Source organism: Cydia pomonella, chromosome 22 (genome assembly GCF_033807575.1).
Source record: "Cydia pomonella isolate Wapato2018A chromosome 22, ilCydPomo1, whole genome shotgun sequence".
Classification (NCBI taxonomy): domain Eukaryota; kingdom Metazoa; phylum Arthropoda; class Insecta; order Lepidoptera; family Tortricidae; genus Cydia; species Cydia pomonella.
In genome coordinates, this window is record NC_084724.1 from 8,024,650 (window position 1) to 8,039,870 (window position 15,221).

The following is a 15,221-nucleotide window of genomic DNA, read 5'->3' on the forward strand; positions in this document are numbered from 1 at the left end:
ACCCTGCATAACTATTAGTGGCTCTGTGAGATGTAGACCTCGCAGGCTCCCTGAAATATTTCCTAAAATTGAATCGATAAAAAAATCGACAAATAAATTTCACGAGAATCGGTTGAAAATGCGACCCAGAAAATCTGGACATACGAAACAATTGTTCCCAAACTGAAACGGAGACCTTTCGTGCGGTTAAAAAGTACAGACATAAAGTAAGCACTCGTAATGACCGCATACAGCTTCAACTCATCGTTATGAATGAACACAACAGGTCTCTCAACTATCTTAATTAAAAACAACAAAAAAACTTTTAAAACGATTTATCCATTTTTATTTATGACCGCCACTCTTCAAATCGACGTACTTTTAATTTTTTTCCAATACCGGAAGACATGACACCTCCAGATTTACCGCTCTACCCATCAATTATTATAATAGATTCTCTGTCTCGCTCGCACGCTCTTTCTATTATAATTTAGTTTTAAGGATGACCTCGGAATCTTTTAGTCGTATATCCTTAAAGGTAATATATGATATATGTATAACAACTGTTAATGTGACTTAGGTAATTATTACTCATGAAAGTCATGAATATTACTGTAAAAAAAACAGATTGCGGTCAGTTTCCACTAGGGTTCCCAACCGTACTATATTATATAGTAACGTACTATATTTTGGCTCTCTGTACTATATACTGTTGAAAAAATATATAGTACGCTAAAATACTATATTTCCGACATCCTTCTAATTTGTTCAAGATCGATTATCAATTTAATTCTAATCAAATAAAATTATTTCAAGTATGAAGACAAAATGGCGTGAGGAATGCAACAGGGCTGACTCATTTTATTAAAAATTAGACATTACTAAAAAGTGCACAAAGTTCAATAAAAAATATAAATTTAAACTTTAAATAAATTTTGTTATTAAAAAGATTTTTTTTTTACTCTTTATTATTACTGGGCGTATGAGATGACGAGTGAGCAGTTTTACATATATGACTAACTGATGGCATGATAGCTGGAGTCTAGGAATAGGATGATTTTGACAACAGAGAGTGGTCTACATAAAAGGAATAGTTAAGAGGCCGTTATCGATTTTAGTCGCAATTCATAGATTTAGTCCATGAAATTGTACAACTTCTGTTAACTGTTAGAAATAACAAGTACAAAATGAGTACAATTTCAACGACTAAATCTATCAATTTTACATTTTTTCTCTAAAATCGTTACCATAACTAATCTTACCAGAGTGCTAGTAAGTATGATTAAACGTATATTACACTTATGTTAAGCATTTTATCTAAAAGTACTATATTTGTTGAAATGTACTATATTTTTAATGCCTTATTCTGGAAAATACTATATTCCACCAAAAAATAGTTGGCAACCCTAGTTTCCACACGAGTCTATAGTCTACACAACACGAACACAGACGCAAAATCCTGTATTATATAGCACTGAGGGCCTACCGCGAAAAAGAAGATCTAAATTTCGTTATCTGCATCTCTGTGCTACTCTTGAATATTCGAACGATCCAGAGGCAGATAAAGAAATTTCGATTTTAAATTTTCACGGTTCACATTTTATTTCTGATGGAAAACTTTACTAGCTTAGTTCGATGTTCACATTAATTTCCGTTGTTTTTAATGCTTATCCAAAAAGCTTCTTCTGAATCCAATTTTCTACACATTCCTACAGTAGCCTCATCCTCCCACTTTATAACCTATAAAAATCCCAAAAACAACACGAATCAATTAAGAACCGCATTGCCCGCACCGCCCAGGCCGGCCCAGTGTTGCCCACTAAAACCGAATTACCCGAGCAATTACTGTGTTGCCGCGTTACGGCGTAAGCCAGGGGCGCGCGTGCCCGCCCGGTCACGACCCAGCGTAAGTGTTGCAACTGTTAAAAAATCGATAATGAACGATCAGTTCTTGATTAACGTCTAATAGAAAAAATAATTTCAATTTGATTTTGGAAAAATATTGATGCAAAATTATCGAAGTGTGACAATGAAAAACTTGGTTACGACACAAAACAAAGACAAAGCAGGATCATTAAAACCACTAAGTTGGCATAGCATTGCCCTATAACAATGGCAATATATCGGCATTTAAAGTGAAAACGAGCCATATGGAATTATATTTCATAAATACCTTTTCTATTATCAGTATTGTCACCCTATGTCTTGTCTTCAAAATATAATTTCAGGATTTCACCAGCAGATAAGGATAGCAATCTTACCAAAATGTAGTTCATGTATATATGTATCTCTGATTTCCAAATGTTCAGTAACTTTATTGAGTGTTCGCTATACTTATATGTCCAATTTTCTTATAGATAAAGTGAATTCATCTGCTTTTCCTATCTTGTCTTTGGCCACAATGAACAAGTTCAATGTAGTAACTAAATGGTCCAAATTTGATCTGTGAGTGTTTACTTCAGTTACTTACTTCATTTCTAGTTTATCTAACTAGTATAGTTATTAGATACTATCTACTATCCCCTATTTAATTACTTACACAGAGCTGCATTCATATGATTGGTAAAGCATTTGATTATTCAGCTCTGAACAATAGGCAACAAATACAGGTAAGTAATAGGCTGTATAGGTATTAATTTATCTCATCAGCTTTTCAATCAATATCTTATAATGATTTCTAGATGATTCCTACTCAAGTCATGGCAACGAGGATTCTTCGATGGCTCGTCCTCAAAATGACTGGTTGAAATGAGCAAATAATTAACATTCCTGTACAGAAGCGTAATTTATTCTTAAAGACTTGTAAACAGAATTTGCACGAGCAGACAGCCGAACCAATATTAATAACTCAAACCAACTTCCTTCATTAAAATCAAATTCATTTTCTAACGTTTTCCATGCGTTGGAAACAAAAGTTTTTAAGCGTCACCACGTTAGATAATCAGTTGAAGACACCTCTATTTTTATAGCTGTAGAGTTTACTTTAATATATTTGTGTGTAAGTGTTAAGTGTGTGTTATTAAAGCTGGACATTCAATCTCGGGCATCCACCGGCATCCATCACGCGACCACGCCCCTCGAGAGTGTTTCGACAACGCTCTTGCCACGTGATTTGTGGGTGATTAAAATATTAATAATGTCTTTAAAGCGTTTAAGAATAGGGCTTGGCATGTCAAATGTGATGTAGATGCTATCACCGTTACTGCTTAAACTAGATGGTTCAAGACAATGGGTTACTTAATGTCAGTGTCAAAAACCGTTCTATAAATAAAACTGGCATATGTAACTAACTTACGCATTTTCTATTTTGGTAACTTTAAACGGGAAACTTATTCTATAGATAAGTAACATTTTTGGAATAACTATATCGAAAACAATAGTTTTAATTTTTATGGACACTACCAATTCTTACATTTCTGTTCATTACTAGCAGTAATATATTAAAATGAAATGCATTTTCACATTTTGTGCTTTATTAGTAATAAGTAGTACTTTACACACCAAATTACCTACGTGCTGCATCTCATTTCACCTCGAATACAATAATTTATTCAGATTTGTTATTCTAAAATTACCCCTAATTTTGGGTAGTTACGGTGCTGTAACCTGACAACACTCAAAATTACATTAACCAAACAGAGCCGTAGACATTTTTCTGGGAATTCCAATTTTCTAAAAAATATGTCAAAGATTATTAAAAATTGTAATAACATCCCTAATGAAAATTCCAAATCCAAACTACTGGCCAGTTAAAAAAAAGAAAACAAATCACTGGCTGTTAAACCACCCGAATTTAAAAAGAGAACTCGAGCATGGAATGTTGAAATCAACAGGCTACCAATTTTTAATACGCATTCGCGAACTCGACTTTGAAAAGAAACACTACCGCGTAGATATAGAAAGCATTTTCATTTAATAGTTTTATTGGATTTAGTATCTTTTCAAAGTGAAGCGTTTAAACGACTTCCGTTTTTTCGAAAGAATGTTAAGATTAAGCCAATTAATATTCGTATGTTTTGGATGCATAATGGAAACCAAATTTGACTTTATGAGTCAATTTTGAAGAATTATTGAAACACATTCCTTACGAATAATTTCTAATTTCGTAGTAGGTAATATTGCAAACCGTCTATCTACTTAACAAAACTGTAACGCTCCTCACACTCTGTGATTGTGCTTAGAAATCAACAGACTAATTACGGAAGTTTTTAGAGGAGCACGGTCAGCCTTGATTATTTTTGAGACCCCTTATGTCAAATCGAGCGATGCGATCAGTTTCGTAAAACTCCTGCAAATTATTATTATTACCGATTTACATCGGTTAATTACATTTATTTTGAAATATATGATCTCTCTGGCAAACCCACTTTGTTAGTAGAAAATGGCGCAAACTTCCAATTTTCAATGGAAATGGTTACCCATTCTCGCCTAAACTTTTTAAATTTGCCGCCATTTTCTACTGACGAGAATGGCTTGCCAAACTATATGTTTAGCCACTTTTCATCGTCTTATATAAAGTTTAAAAACACTTTAAATCTAATGTCAAGGCAGTTACCAGCTGCCGTTTTTGCAAAAGCTAATAGAATCAGACCAAGATAAGTTGGCAGCGGTTTTGACCATGTTTTGACAGCCCAGACAGTGCAAGTGCAACCGCTGCCAACTTAGGTTGGTCTGACTCTATATCAAATTTTCTTAAGTACCTAAAGTAAATCTTAAAATATAACAGTACAATTTTGAAATATAACTTTTATTATTATTGGACCGAATGGCTGAGCATGCGTGATCCTGATGATCACAAAAACGGACTTACCCAGCAATTACTGTACCTTTACGCTGTTATTAGGTGCTTGTGCATTAAAGGGTGTACATTAAATAGGGGTTGTCTTCGCATATGACCTTTTTGGTACGAAGAGACTAATTATGGTTCACATCACATTAGACATGCTAGGTATTGAACGCCATGCTATCATCAAAACTGGGAAATTTTATTTAATCTATTTGATTACCTATATACGGTTGGGGTCTGCTTACTTCACGTTATTTTTCTAATAGGACGGTACAGTACAAATGTGAAACTTTAAAAAAAAATTTAAAGCGTCTAGAAAATTTCGCTTACTTTCCGACCCTACATACGATGGGGACAAAAAGTTACGTTCAACGTGTCACTTTCCTTCTCTTTATGCTTCGTTTCACGTATGTTTCACGCAGTGTATAACAAAGAGCTATTTACGAAAACGACAGTCCTTGACTGAATACAAACACCATACGTATTGCTGTTGGAATTTTACGGATAATTGTTATATTACGCTTTCTTTTAACATTCTAAAATGATTTATCGCTCAGTAAGTGCTGTTAACTCGAGCTCTACAATGAAGCATAAAATCTCGCCGTCAGTGCACCAAAATCGACTTTAAGAAAAAAAAACTAGTACCACTTAAAACCGTACCTTATATGGTGTAAGTTAAAGTTTAAAATTGGTTAGCGCAAGTGTTTTTTTTTTTTTCTGTAAGTTGGTCAATAAAAAAGTTGTACGTGAGCGTAGCCGCGGGCTTGGCACGAGCCCGCGCTCCACGCCTAGGATCATTTTGAATCTGTGGACGTCAAGTCAGATGCGAAAAGTTCACTTTGAATATCTGGATGATTCATTAGTTTTTTATGGTCTATGGTCTTTTTGGTTTTAAAAAAGTTTGAAATTTCGGGTTCAGGTAAAGTTATAATGACAAACGACGTTGTTTCTGACAGCATATGAGTCGATGAACACTCAGCAAAATGGAACCCTAGGGCACCATTGGCACTTGTTTTTTTGTATAAAATAATACTGCTAGCATCTACAGTGCCAAGAGTCAGACCAAGATAAGTTGGCAGCGATTTTGGCAGCCCAGATGTTATTTTAAACGTCAAACTTCTATGAAATGATGACGTTTACTTAACACTTGCACAGGCTGGGCTATCAAAATCCCTGCTAACTTATCTTGGTCTAACTCTTACGTAAATTACTAACTAATTACTAATAATGGACTATGAGTATACCCCTAGAAATGGCTTTTTTTAGTAATATTTATTTATGATTAGTATAATGTAAAAATACATAAATTAATATTTTATTTTGTCGCAATTTTAAGGCGGCTTATGACCGCATCAATATGATAGCCGCCTAAGACCACATCTAGAGCTGTAGGGCTAAGATGGTCGGCTCTTTACCTATCATTTGTCACCATAGCTGTCACGTTCTAACAAGTATGTAAGCGCGAAAGTGACGGGCACAGTGACAAGTAATAAAAATGGAACCATAATACCGCCCCTGGTCAAACAACTTTGTCGATTGAAAAAAGCGCGAACTTCAAATTATCTATGGGACGACCCTTCCCGCCTAAATTTTTTTAATTTGCCGCTTTTTTCTACTGACGTAAATAGCTTGACAGACTGATAATACTCGTAAATTCCCGAGGTATTCAAGCAATGTTAATCTTTTCAAAGCAATCAGGTACTATATTGTCTGATTGGCAATCATTGGCGAATTATCTTGTCGAGGCGTACGTCTATAAATCAATATTATTGGATTATTCAACTTTCGTGAACGTTGAGAGAAGTTTCGTAACAGACATTCAATTTGAACTAGTAAATTTCTGAATATACTACAGAGCAATGAAAATAGTGTAATTGACATTATTACAAATAATACAAATAGCAAAGAGAATTTGAAATAGAAGTGGATTGTGGTGGATTTCGAGCGATGGCGCCATCCATAACCTATGGCCTATGCTCTATTAGATGGCGCCACTTTTTGAATTTTAACAAATTTAACACATCAGTTAAAGAATAAGGATCAAAGTCAAATACCGTTCTAAAAGTTTTAATAATGTGTCGAAAGATGGCAATAGATTTACTGTTTTCTTTGACAATCCACCTCTATTTCAAATTCTCTTTGGAAATAGCCATACAATGTGACTCGTTTTAATAAAGTGTATTTAGGTTGTGGAGATGGTGGTGGCCGAGTGGATATGACGTCAGACTTTCAATCCGGAGTTCGCGAGTTCAAACCCTGGCCTTACCAATGAGTTTTTCGGAACTTATGTACGAAATATCATTTTATACATATTTACCATTAGCTATTCGGTGAAGGAAACCATCGTGAGGAAACCTGCATACATCTGCAAAGAAATTCGAAGGTGTATGTGAAGTCCCCAATCCGCATTGGGCCAGCATGGGGACTATAGCCCAAGCCGCATGAGAGGAGGCCTGTGCCCAGCAGTGGGACGCATATAGGCTGAATTATTATTATTCTTTAGATTATTTTCTGTCCTTTTTTGCCCTTCGCTTGCTCGGGTATCAATATTAGCACGAGAAGTTTAACAACAACTATACCCCTTGTAAAACAAATAACTATTGTTTATTTATTTTAATTTTGAAGTTCAACCGGAAATCCGGACATATTAGTTGTTTGACACCAAAATTGACAACGTCTGGATGATTTGACAAACTTGGAATGTGATAAAAAAAATTAGCTATAAATCAGCTCAGATTTAAGATGGCGAAGACGTCTCGAGAATATTTTTAGTGTTTTGCTCATTAATGTTGCTTAAAGTATAAATATTGACAGCTTATTATGCAGTGAACTAGCGTGGAAGTGTGCACCTAATGAAAAACTAATCTTGAAATGCGTAAAACGCGTTTATCCATATTTTACTCAACCTTGGTAATCCATCGTGGTTTTTAGTAAAGTCCAGCTATCTCTTTACTAAAAGCAACTACCGAACAACGTCATGATCTACGAGCACACTTAAAAGCTACTACTGACCAACCGCACTTGACATTGGCAAAATCATCATAGATTTGATGGAGGCCATTTTTTTTTATTCAGGATTACAACAGCTTATAATAATTACATGTGCAATTTTAAATTTTAAATGTATAAAGCCTAACAACGAACTAAAACATAAATTTACTAATTGAAGCTTGTTAAGTTTTATGAATAAGGGTCATTCTAATCTAAAGTATCTCTCTGAAATTTTAAAGAAATCTCAATATATGATGTTTTATTTATTTACAATGATCACTAAGTAAGTGTTTTGTTTTGTTCTAGGTAAGCTGTGAGAAGAAACCACAAGTAGACTACTAGAATAATATCAAAATGACTTTCCGTTGTGTTCCTACATTCCAAGCAGTGTCTAATGACAGTAGCGCCACCTGGGTAAGAATTGTGTACCAGTTTTTAATTTAGTTTCACTACTCGCCGCTAGATGACTAAAGACCATTCACAAAATGTTATTAGTTAAATCTTGTTTTTAGTATGTTTTGCGTATGCATAATTAGCATTTATAAACAAAAAAGGCTAATGTATAAAAAATATAATTAAGAGGAGGCATTAAAATAATATATGCTAAAAGGAACAAAACATTAGTTTTTGTCTATTATTATACAGTACCTGGGCGACCGAGCTTTGCTCGGTTATAACTATTTATTGTAATATGGTGGTGTATAGGTGATAATCTTAACTACATTTTTTTACTAAATTAAACTTGTCTAAAACAATAAAAATTAAAAAATTATATATAAACTTGAACATATAAAAAAAAAAAAAATTAGTCACAGGGCGAGATTCGAACCCGTTACACTCGTTTAGCAGTCCGCGTCTTAACCCGCAGGACCAGACAGACAGTGGCCGGCGTTACGAAATTAGCGACCATATTCTGCGCCGAAAGAAAAACGCATGAAAACTCGAAAACACGCGTTTTCCCAAACATAAGACTAATCTAGATAGGGCCTATTTTAGATATAAGCTAGTTATAGTAATCATCTGTATATATCCATTATGTATATTGACATTGGAAGATAGATTGTATACCCCCAAAAACCCCCATATACCAAATTTCAGCGAAATCGTTAGAGCCCTTTCCGAGATCACAGAAATATATATACAAGAATTGCTCATTTAAAGGTATAAGATAAGCATTCTTCCCGAGTTTACATTTAATAACAGCGCCATCTAGCCGTGTCTGAGTAAAACTTTCATTATGCGAATGGCATGTATTGCTTGCGCGCTCTCGGAGTTACGCTACGCAACGGTAGATGGCACAGCGATTAAAATTTTATTTAGTTCGTTTACTAAAATAAAGATGGCGCAACATGTCCTTTAATGTCAATTAAATTCAATGTAGTCTGATTTAGTAACTTTGATATTTATTTCTTTATTTTGTTTTGATAATATAGTATAACCATATAATATAATTGTATTAAGCACAGAGACCTCTTCCTCCCACACATACTTAACTGTTTTCTATCCAATGAACTATTGACTCTTGGAGTACCAACTTGACATGTCAACAGCTCGCCAGACTTGACCCGAAAGTTTGGTTCGGTACTTATTCATTCTTGTGCCCAAACCTAAGCAAATTTATAGCATTCTAGTCTAAGGCAATGACCTTAAAAAAATACAGTTGTTCTGTTGCATGTTGTAAGTACTAATTTTCAGTGGCGCCTAATGCTGGTCGTCTATAGAACTTAATTCCCATCGACTTGACTAACTTTCGAACTATAGAACTCGTGAAGAAAGAAAAGCCAAGTTAACTTCAGCTTATTAGTTAATATTTTTGACGCGTCGTCATTGCTACCATTGTAAAAGTATAGTTAAGGTGCAATGGGCTAATAAAACGGAGTTTTTAAAAGTCTTAGCGGTTTTTTGGATCGCAATACTGCTGCCATAAATCTAATTAGCAATCTTGAGGCCTTTCTCGAGGGACTGTATTGGTTCGAATCCTGAACTTTCAAAAAATCACAGGTAAGTCTAAAATTAACTTTAAAATGTAACAAATTATGCACAAAAGCTAAAAATATGAAAATTTGAGGGAAGGAGTTTGAGGGAAAGTATCGATTACTTTTTTATTTGTTTAATCGTACAAAAAAAAAAACATTGTATCCGCTTTCCCTGGCACGTACTTTCATCTCGCTCACACTTATGCTCAGGGAGAGTGAGAGAAGAACATAAACGTACTGGGTCTTAATGTCTACGATTCGATTACCTACGATAGCTACGATTAGATATCTACCTATTCGCTACTTGAGTTGCGGGTTTACGGTTAACGTGTCCATTATAAGAATCTTTACCACCTGTCGTGTCAATCGTGTTATTCACGATGACGCGCAGATTTGTCAAATCTAACCTTTAATAACAAGGCAATACGAGTCAAGGCGCCGTCAATGACACGTTCTTATACATTTTGTAAGCTAATAAAAGTGGAAAATGTTTTTAACCAAATTTTTTTACGAGAAGTTGAGAATTTTAAGACGAAAGTGACAACCCTTGAAACAGACAAACGTAGCCCATTTTACAAGCTTTTATTTAACTTGCCCTGTTAGTATGTAACTTTGTTAATTTGACCCCCTTCCCGCTTTCCGATTTAGCTGAAAATTTGCATACATATGTTAAAGGCACCAATCGTGGGACATTTAAGAGAAAAAATTGACTATTTTTGATATTTCATTGACATCTGTAAAATTTCTACCGCTTTATGCTTTAAAAGTTGAATGTCCAATTCATCCTTTATGCTTTCTATGTATGTAATGAAAGCTACTTCAATTGGTTTTAATATTATTAACCAATTAAAACTATGTTTTTTTGCTCCAGTCATGGGATTTATATGGCGCAATTTTTTTTCAAACTAACAAATATCTTAAGCAGCTCATTGGCTCTCATTTATGGTAAAATGTTGCCAGCGATTAAAAACTGATGGTAAAAACTTGTTTTACAGGATTTATCTATACCATCCCATTACTGGTGCCTGTTCCATTATAGGGGTGTTTACTATACATTTTGTAAGTTAATAAAAGTAGAGGCTGTTCTTTATCATTTTTTTACTAGAACTTGAGAATTTTAAGCCTAAAGTGGACAACCCTTGATACTGACAAACGTAGCCCATTTTACAAGCTTTTATTTAACTTGCTCTGTTAGTATGTAACTTTGTTAAAGCCTGACCAGTAATATATGATCACGCGCCATATTGCGGAATTTCATTGGAACTAAATTTTTCATACTAAACTGAACTGTCATTCTATACGTGAGAATAACAGCGCCCTCTTGACAATGATCATATATTTCTGGTCGAGCTTTAATTATTGTGGGTCAAATCTTGGAAGCTAAATTTGACCCGATTCCCGAATGAGCTGAAAATTTGCAAACATAAGTCGAGTGATATTATGGTACCATTGAGCTGATCTGATGATGGAGACAGGAGGTGGCCATAGGAACTCTGTGATGAAACAACACAACCTAATTATGTCTGGGGTTTTTAGAACTATCTCGATGAGTATTAGTTTCCTGAAGAAAAGTACAGTCAGCGACAAAAGCTTGTACGAAAAATGTATATTTTGCCAAAAACTTATTCCTCCCTGAATATTGGGTATACTGCAGACGGATTATGGATGGTTTTATCCACGTGATAAAATAACTGTCACTTTTTCACATCGCGGGATAGAAAGTGACGGACTCCGTTTTATCACGCTGTCACGTAGACAAGAGCGACGCAGCTATGCGGTGGAATGAGATAGCAATATCACTTACTCCCTCTAACGCATAAATGCGTCCCTTGGACTGGCCTGCGCTGGGCCAACGTATAGAAGAGCCCGTAGGTGGACTTAGTATTGTTTAAAATGTTACTAAGAAAATATGGATCGCTGCTGGTCTGAAATAAATAAATTTTGTTTTTCTTTTTATTTGATTTTATTGATTATATTTTGACAATGTTTGGTGTATATCAACAACAGCTATGCCCTTTTGTTTGATTGTTTTTCCATTTTTTATTATTATGAGTCGCGACTCTGACTCGCAATTAGCCGGTTTTTGAATCTAGATCCCGACAATTATCATAAGATTTTTATTTTTAACTAATTAGTATGTAGATAATACTTATACCTAAGTACCTATAACATTTTATTTCCTTTTTAGGGTTCCGTACCCAAAGGGTAAAACGGCACCCAATTACTAAGACGTCCGTCCTTCTGTCACGAGTCAAGTTGAAATTTTCACAGATGATGTATTTCTGTTGCCGCTGTAACAACAAATACTAAAAAGTACGGAACCCTCGGTGGGCGAGTCCGACTCGCACTTGTCCGGTTTTTAGTTTTTGTATAGTATAGTAATAATGGGCCCGGTTTTAATAAAACTTCCCAAATGCAATTCTGGCATAATACGACATCAATCAAAGGCTTCGTCACTTTCCTTAACTCGGGCTCATTAAAAAAGTTCAATTCCATCCGATACACACACACGCACACATACACCCACACGCGCGCATACAAACTGGATATGAAAGAAACAATATTATAGATTCGCCGCTGTACGAGGAAGCTTTTGGCTGTAGTATATGTAGAGGTGTCAGATGCGGCATGAAAGCTCGAAGCTTTTCTTTATTTTAACACACACCATTCGGTTCTTTAATTATTAAATAGGTATCTGAGATGCCTATCTTTCATATATATGTAGTTTATATGCATTATTATTACTTTAGTTGATATGGCGTAGAGTCAAACTTAACATCTATTCGTAATTTCGTAATCGATCATCATGCTGGTTTGTCAAAAAATATTTAGCTAAAAATTGACGTTCATACTGTTTCAAATAGTTCGCGAACCATACCTTAGCCTAAACTTAATTGTTACAAGTTAAAATTATGTAGGTTCCTAAGTCACAAATTCTACAATGCACAGCAAAATATAAGATTGATCTTAAATAATTAACTATGTTTTATCACAGTAGGTTATACAACTCAGGCGGACTTATCGTTCACAACCATCTCAGCCAGTCAATTGTGCCACTTTTTCGTTTCATCTCACATCTCGTCTTGTACTCGCAGCACCTTTGCCATGGCATGTGATAGCCGCGAGCGCCCGCCGGCGGCCGCGTTCGAGATTTAAAAAATAAAAACGCGCGGGAAAATAACGTTTAAAAAATAAAATCAGCTGATCGTCAATCGGCCATTTTGTTGTGATATTATTGTGGATTTTTCGCGTCTTGTTTTTGCATTTAGAAAAAAGTTGTTCATATTTGTTCCATATAATTTGTTACCTGTCGTAATTTTAGTGTGTGTTAAACTTTTTTTTATTGGATTTGAAAACGAATTACGGTTTGAAATCAATCAAAGCGCCTAATCACATATTGGACGTGAGATGCACCGTAAACCAATAACGGTGCAAGGTAAACAAAATTATTTATTGTAAAAACGAAACGCAACTACGTGAAAGAGTGAGATGGGAAACAAATCATCGATCTAAAGAAAATAGAATTCTCATACGAAAGGTAATGGCGGAACAATAATCGTGTAAAAGTTCACGATAGTTGCCCAACGGTGCGGTAACAATGCAACGTGCCCAGATAAGTAGACCTCACACTAATCGATTTTGAAGGTACTTTAGTTCCGAGCCCAGAGGTCAGGGTGAACTGGACCTTTAAAGCGGTCATCTTAGAGATAATGATCTGCAGATGACTTATATCGCGCTAAACCGACAATGGCGGCATAGATTCAACAATATGACCAATTAGTTCGCCAACATGACCAAAACCGACGAAGCTACGATGACTGGCGGATTGGTCGACGACATTCTAAACGACGACAAAAGAAAAAGACATTACGATTTGGACAAAATGTCTGATAAATTTACCAACAATAACAGCATCAAATTAGATACAAACTTAAAAAGAAAAGCTAACGAAGACTTTATAGATAAAATAACAACTGATATAAATATAGAATTAGATAAAGACAAGACTATTAGACTTGAACTGAGGCAACCTGAAAATGAGTTTAAGAATAATTTAGAAAAAGAAGTGAACGAGGGTTTGTTAACTGATGACTATGCGGTACAGGGCGAGAACAAAACTATAGGAGACCTCGTTAGCAATGAAAATGGATATGTACAGAATGGGCAAGATGATGTAAGTACTAATTAAAACCTGTAATATCAGGTTCGACTTCTTAATGTGTGGGTACAAGTTGGTTAACACATAATAATGTAAGAGATCGAGAACAGATCTCATTACGTAAAAAGGTACTGTCAACCGGGATGAATAGGGATGAAATGACGGCCCTGGAGTGTCAATGGTGACGTTTTTATCTGAAGAAACGCTGATATATCTAATCCTCGTATCTTTAGAAAATGTTTGACGTATCTTAAAGTTCGAATCGGACCGTGAGATTTGCCTGATAATTTTTTAAAAACTGCCCAAACAAATTGTATCATGCGATTGAAAATAAGATTTTTCACCTCAGCAGCTCGAACAAGCCTACTTTCGTCACTCCAGTGAGTGAGACAAGCTTTCGTCATAATGATGATGCCTTTCATTCATGAATGTAAATAAATGTGGTTAACTTTACTTGATGTTGAATTTTTTAACTTTAATATGTTTTCACTGCTGAGGTGAAAAGTTGTATGTGTCACACGAGAGCAAAGTTATTTTACATCTCGTGTTTTTGAGTCCCGGAGTAAGCGAAAGAGTGTATAATTGAATCACGAGCGAAGCGAGTTATTATAAGTTAAAATCTTGAGCGTAGCGAGGGACTCAAAATCAACACTCGCAAGAAAAACCAACTTTCCTCTCTTGTTGCCTAAATAACTATTGTATGATACAATTTTAGTGGGCAGTTTTTAAGAAAATGTCAGGTAAATATCATTCAAGGTTTTATCCCTATCCACCCCCGCTATCCCCATTCACCCCGGTTGGCGGTATGTAGTTACACGAAAATGTTACTTGCTTGGATATATTTCAAGCTAAACTAATACGATTAAAAGTCGAAAAGGAAAAGCGTTTAGTTTTACTGTAGGTAACTTGAACTATAAGACATTGCAATTGCAGTACAGACTACAGACAGATCACATTAAAGCCAACTCACAATGGACGCGATTCTACATTGTTTTAAAGAGCTAGTGACATTCCTGGCTCGCTAAACCTTGGAATATTTTCTAACGCGTATATAATGTATACACCTAAATAGAAGAGCCTTGGTAGAGAGTACCATTTGGCGTTGAAACTCTAGGTCCATGGGGTCCCAGCGCGCACAAGTTTTTTTGCAGAAATCTTGTGACCGAAGAGCTGGCGGCTTCCTCGCACAACGTATCAGCATTGCGATACAACTAGGAAATGCCGCTAGCATCCTTGGTATTGCCTCAGGGGTCTATTGTAGATTTAAGCTAGTTTACAGTAACCACTGTCTATATCCATTATGTATACTGTTTGTAAACAAAATTTCGTT

At 35.4% G+C, this 15,221-nt stretch overlaps 1 protein-coding gene across 3 annotated transcripts in view; it reads left to right on the forward strand.

The window, feature by feature from the left end:
- Positions 1 to 15,221, forward strand: part of LOC133530162 (transcription factor AP-2-epsilon) — a 77,459-nt gene that overhangs the window by 12,222 nt on the left and 50,016 nt on the right. The window contains exon 2 of one of the 3 annotated variants that reach the window (XM_061868020.1): positions 8,063 to 8,170. The exons of 1 other annotated variant lie outside the window; for it this stretch is intronic. In XM_061868020.1, the coding sequence (XP_061724004.1) occupies positions 8,111 to 8,170 (60 nt within the window). In that variant the 5' untranslated portion in view covers positions 8,063 to 8,110. The remainder of the gene's footprint in view (positions 1 to 8,062; positions 8,171 to 15,221) is intronic. One more of the 3 variants, XM_061868019.1, reaches the window with a different exon arrangement.